Here is a 6,425-nt window from a genome sequence, read left to right on the forward strand (position 1 = left end):
CTGGGAATTTTTGGACTGTACCCCTTGGACGTGTTTTATTTGGGACTGTGCATAATAAGCGGCTGTGTAGAACATTCTCCACATGTGAAAGGTGTGTGAGATTTTCTTATGAATGGACACTGAATTTGAGTCATCGGTTTTCCATAACAGTTAAGGAGTCAGGGTACCAGGGTGCACCCAGCATTAAGGATTAACACTTTTCCAAGTCACTGTTTTAGTAGTTTATGTGTTTTACTTTTCTTTCATTTTTTGTCATTTTCTTTTCCACAATTGTAAAGTGCCTTAAACCTGTGGTTGTCAACCATATGGTTTATAGACCCATTAATACAATCGTTTCAGCAATTCCCCTAACTGTGTTACACTAAGATGAATGATGGCTAGAGTTATTTATTCAACAGAGGCTAACATTGCTAGGATTATGCACTTGAATTGAGAGGAGAAAGAAACTAGAATTTAGTAAATTGCAGATTACATCTGCAATTTAGTCAGGGATAATTTGTGACACAAGCATAGCAGCAAGAGTGAAAGGTAAAGATTACAAGATGATAGTGAGACCTGCTATGATGTATGGTTTGGAGATGATGGTAGTGACAAAAGGGCCCACCAATCACATATGATTGTGTTACTGGTGCCAGACCTAGAGCAAATCTAGACCTGTATCAATAGAAAGAACACTGCAGTTAGCATCTTTCTAATAGCACATGCTTGGTGTCTATTTCGGTATACCAGGTTGTATTTTTCCCTACCACCTGAGCCAGCTCACTACTAGCTGTTGATCAACTGCTATCTATTCTACCACCAATCAACACAATGTATCAAACCCCTAAAGTTCCTACTGGTGGTAGCCGACCCACAGGAGATTGGACACATGTGGCTCTTTCAGGCTAGGCCCAACCAGCCACGAGACATTCCCCTCAAGCCTAATGGTAAATGGCCTGTATTTATATAGCGCTTTACTAGTCCCTAAGGACCCCAAAGCGCTTTACATATCCAGTCATCCACCCATTCACACACACACACATTCGCACACTGGTGATGGCAAGCTACATTGTAACCACAGCCACCCTGGGGTGCACTGACAGAGGCGAGGCTGCCGGACACTGGCGCCACCGGGCCCTCTGACCACCACCAGTAGGCAACAGGTGAAGTGTCTTGCCCAAGGACACAACGACCGAGACTGTCCGAGCCGGGGCTCGAACCGGCAACCTTCCGATTACAAGGCGAACTCCTAACTCTTGAGCCACGATCGCCCTGTACACCAAAGTTCCAGTAACCTTGTTGTGGAAAAGGTAACTGTGCCTCTTGATAATTATTTCCACCCTTCCCACAAAATCCACCACCATCTGTTTTCCTGCATTTCTCTCCTTATAATCTTACCTGTCCAACACCTCTTCAGCTTCTCTATTATTTTGATCTACACGTCCATCAATATCTGCTCCTTGACAAGTCTCTCCCCTATGGGGACACTCTCTATCACTACATTCAACTCATTACACGATTCTTCTTTGTCTTCATCGTGATATTGCCCTAATTTGTTTTTGCCTGAAATTTGATGAATTTTTACAGAAGTGACATAAATACACAAAAAATAAAGATTTTTTAAATTTCATACTGCTATGAAAGTGCTTTAATTTTTTGTGTATTTAGGATGTTTTGGGTCAATGGATAATTAGTAAACTATTTATTTATGTGAGACAAGCTATTTATAAATTCTAGATATATCTGTTGTTTAAAGTTAATCAAACTTATTATGAAAGGATTTTTGGCCTGGGTAACCCAAAGACACCAAACCATACTGGGAAGGCGTAGACTATCATTAATATCTGAGGGTTTTGAAAACACTACTTGGTAAGGGGATGTACTTGTGAAGATGAAAAGAAGAAAAAAAATTCTCAGAAGACTTATATAAACCAAGGAAAACAAACGTACGCCCATATACACAAGCTGGATGTCAGACAGAGATGGAAAGATCAGCTGTTTTAATTGGTCTGGTATTGGCTGCTTATCTGACTCAAACAACCATGTCTACAGGGGCTTGGGCTGGTACGGTAGTATCATCTGTGAAATGCAAGCTTCAAGGAAGCACTCGTTTGCCTGCATTCTCAATGGACGGGGACTTTGTTATTGGTGGTGTTTTCTCTCTTCATACCTACGCACACACAGTTTACAATGACTACACCATCATACCCGAGCCTGTGAAATGCAAAGGAAGGTCAGTATTGGAAAGAAGAGAGTGATCAAAACATATTGCACTATGTAAGAATGAAAATGTTTTCACGTTTTATTTTCTGTGGTATTACATTGCTTCTGTATGGTTCTGAAAAAAATCACCAAGAAAAATATTCCAATAGTCAGTCATTTATATTTGTGGAAGTAATATTTGTGTTTTTGAAAACAGAAATCATATTTTTAAACAACAATCTTACAAAAATCAAACAGGAAATGACAAGCCTTTACATATTTATTTATACATTTTTGTGATTTATCATGATAATCATTTCTGCTGAATTTAACTGATGAAGCAATGTGTTGAAGTGCCCGTAAAAATTTAAGTCATTATTTGGCCATGGTCAAAACCCACAACTCCTACAATGTTTTCTTGTGACATTTAACCTAAGTCTGTAGTTTAATTTCTAAAAGTGAGTTAACTTTCTGCAGGATTAATGATCTGCAATCATTACGTGCAATGATCTTTGCCATAGAAGAGATTAATAACAGCACAGAGCTGCTGCCCGGAATTAGGCTCGGGTATCAGATCTATGACTCATGTGCATCAGTGGCTGTGGCAGTGCATGTGGCATTTCAGTTTCTAAATAGCTTCGACCCTGTGTTTTTCATTGGTAACAATTGCTCACAATCTGGTATGGTGATGGCCGTTGTTGGGGACTCTGGGTCTATGACATCCATCAGTTTGTCACAAGTCATCAGTTCTTTTAACATTCCCCAGGTAAATGCCAATTTCCAATTTCTGTTCATTTTTGTATTTAAAATATGCCATGTGATATTTGTGTTTGCAGTATTTTCTGAGCTACACTTTTTTATTTCTTTTGGTTTAGGTGAGCCACTTTGCCACATGTGCATGCTTGTCTGACAAGCAGCAGTACCCAAGTTTTTTCAGAACAGTCCCCAGTGACCAGATTCAAGCTGAAGCACTAGCCAAGCTAGTGAAACACTTTGGCTGGACTTGGATAGGTGCTGTTCGGTCAGATTCGGATTATGGAAATAAGGGCATGGCTTCTTTTCTCCAAGCAGCACAGAAAGAGGGGATTTGTGTGGAATACTCTGTGTCTTTCTATCGGACAGACCCACAGAGCAGAATTCAGAGAGTGGCAGATGTTATCCGCAGGTTTCTTCATCAGAGATAATTATTGTGCATTGACTTGTTTAATTATCTTTAAAATAAACATTTGATGATGTAAAAAGACACAAAAACATTTTTCAAATGCACTATGTCGTCTCAGCAGGTCTACAGCTACAGTTGTGGTGGCATTTGCAGCTTTAGGAGACATGAAGATATTGTTGGAGGAGCTTTCACGTGAGCCTTCCCCACTACGCCAATGGATAGGCAGTGAGTCATGGATAACATACTCAGAATTAAAGAGATTCCATTTATGTGCTGGGGCCATTGGATTTGCGATTCCGAAGTCAGTAATTCCAGGTCTAAGAGACTTCTTGTTGAATCTGTCTCCCTCTGAAGTGGCTGCTTCTCAAGTACTTACTGAGTTTTGGGAAGATTCATTCAACTGCACACTTAAAAACAGTAAGGAATGTTTCTAGGTTTAAATGATCCTGTCAAACTTCTGGTGTTACAAGGTGCACTGTTGATCCATAAGCTTAGCAGTTTTCAATTAAATATTATACACACACGCACACACACACACACACACACACACACACACACACACACACACACACACACACACACACACACACACACGTATGGTTTTCAGAATATTGGTCACAGTGGAAAGTACATAAAAGAGATCTGAGACTAGTTTGAATTTCAGAGTTTAAAATGTCAGTTCTGTCTTTGTTTATTTTTAGATACTGTTGCAGACAAGAAGGTATGTGATGGAAAAGAAGACATAAACAGTCTCCATAATCAGTACACTGACACATCTCAGCTCAGAATTACTAACATGGTGTACAAAGCTGTGTATGCAATAGCACATGCCATTCATAATGCAATGTGTCGAGGAGCAAATGTCACAGCTCAGTGTGACACATTAACCAAGTTGCAGGCCAAACAGGTCAGAAGAAATAAATATCTTAATGGCAGTTTCCCTCATCACCTGCTTGAATTCAATTTTGTATTAATATTGATTATTGCACTATTTTATCTATTTCCTTTCTCTCCCACCCTCTCTCTTTATTCATGTTTACAGATTTTAACTGAACTGAAAAAGGTAAATTTTTCCCAAAATGGATATGATGTGTCATTTAATGCTAATGGTGATCCTGTGGCTATTTATGAGCTCGTTAACTGGCAGAAAAGTGAAAGTGGCATCATTGATATTATAACTGTAGGGCTTTATGATGCATCACTACCAGTGGGCCACGAACTTTGGATTAACAGAAATATAACCTGGATGGAGGATAGCAGAAAAGTAATGACTCAAAGGATGAGAATCTAACTCTACTGAACAAGATAATTTATATTTATTATGCCACCTTTGTGTGTTGACAGGTGCCAGTGTCAGTGTGCACTGACAGTTGTTCTCCAGGAACTCGTAAAGTACTGCAGAAAGGAAAACCCATCTGCTGCTATGACTGTATAGCGTGTCCTGAGGGAGAGATCAGTAATACAACAGGTAAAATGAAAAAAATTCTATGCATGTAAAATGTTTTTATTGTGAACATATGAAAATTACAGAAATTACAAGGAGCCTATATATTTTTTTTCTCTCTTATTCAGATTCAGCTGACTGTTTACCCTGCCACAAAGAATTCTGGCCTAATGCAAAGAGAGACACTTGTATCCCTAAACCTATAGAGTTTCTTTCCTTTCAAGACATCTTAGGAATCACCTTGGCTACATTCTCAGTCATTGGTGCCTGTCTGGCCATTATCACTGGAGTTGTATTCCTTTATCACAGGACATCTCCAATTGTCCGAGCCAACAATTCTGAGCTGAGCTTCCTGCTGCTCATCTCACTGACTCTGTGTTTCTTATGTTCATTAACTTTCATTGGAGCGCCATCTGAGTGGTCCTGCATGCTGCGTCACACTGCATTTGGTATCAACTTTGTTCTCTGTATTTCCTGTGTACTTGGGAAAACTATAGTGGTTTTAATGGCCTTTAAAGCTACAATTCCAGGTAGTAATGTGATGAAATGGTTTGGTCCTCCACAGCAGAGAATGACTGTTATGTCTTTCACATTTATTCAAGTTTTAATATGTTCTTTTTGGTTAGTATTCAGTCCCCCTTTTCCAATAAAAAATCTAACCACATACAAGGAGAAAATCATATTGGAATGTGCATTAGGCTCTCCTGTTGGCTTCTGGGCTGTTCTCGGGTACATAGGGCTACTTGCTTTGTTTTGCTTTGTTTTAGCCGCCTTAGCCCGCAAATTACCTGATAATTTCAATGAAGCCAAGTTTATCACCTTCAGCATGTTGATATTCTGTGCAGTGTGGATCACCTTTATCCCAGCATATGTTAGTTCACCTGGGAAATTTGCTGTAGTTGTAGAAATCTTTGCCATTCTGGCCTCCAGCTTTGGACTAATAATGTGTATATTTGTTCCAAAATGTTTTATCATATTGTTTAAGCCTGAGAAAAACACCAAGAAATGTTTAATGAACAAAAATTAATCAGAGTATATTGGACTTTTCACAACAAGCTAGTATTCCATTTTTAAGCTGAAATTCTACATATTCAATATGCATAGGAAAGTTTTGGTTACTTTGTCAAATTAAGATTATTTCTGTTGTGATTAATAGCAAACACAGAAATGTATTTACAAATTAAGGGAGTGATTTGAAAAGATGGATGGGATACTTTTTAAGGTCTTTTTTTTTCTGGAAAACCTGATTAATTTGCACAATAACTTTTATGCAATAAATTGGACAATATTGCCAGATGTAGCAAAAGATGATACAAATTAAATTTCATTTATGACTGATAATTAATTTATTTTATTTAAACGGTTCAGAAGTTTCAACATTTCCTCCAGTTAGGGTTAGGGTAATTGATTTACTGACCATCATCCAATTATTTAGGGAAAAACAGCTATCCAAAGTTTCCTGGCCCTGGAAAAGTAATCGCCCTCCCCTTAGTGAGAGCCATTATCCACAAATGGATGAACCTTAAAACCAATTACCTACCGAATTTGTCTCAGTTAGGGTGAATGTTTGTGATTCAAAAACAAGAAAGAAACTGGACAAAAATGGTATTCATGGGGGAGCCGCAAGGCAAAAACAAC

At 38.7% G+C, this 6,425-nt stretch overlaps 1 protein-coding gene across 1 annotated transcript; it reads left to right on the forward strand.

The window, feature by feature from the left end:
* Positions 1–2,063: 2,063 nt before the first annotated feature.
* LOC101484194 (extracellular calcium-sensing receptor-like) lies at positions 2,064–5,814 on the forward strand. Its single transcript, XM_012917087.5, has 8 exons — positions 2,064–2,212; positions 2,659–2,947; positions 3,057–3,346; positions 3,465–3,760; positions 4,045–4,250; positions 4,386–4,607; positions 4,688–4,811; positions 4,916–5,814. The coding sequence occupies exons 1-8, from the start codon at positions 2,106–2,108 to the stop codon at positions 5,812–5,814; spliced, it is 2,433 nt and encodes an 810-aa protein (XP_012772541.4). The 5' UTR covers positions 2,064–2,105.
* The last annotated feature ends 611 nt before the right edge of the window (positions 5,815–6,425 follow it).

Source organism: Maylandia zebra, linkage group LG14, assembly GCF_041146795.1.
Source record: "Maylandia zebra isolate NMK-2024a linkage group LG14, Mzebra_GT3a, whole genome shotgun sequence".
NCBI classification, from domain to species: domain Eukaryota; kingdom Metazoa; phylum Chordata; class Actinopteri; order Cichliformes; family Cichlidae; genus Maylandia; species Maylandia zebra.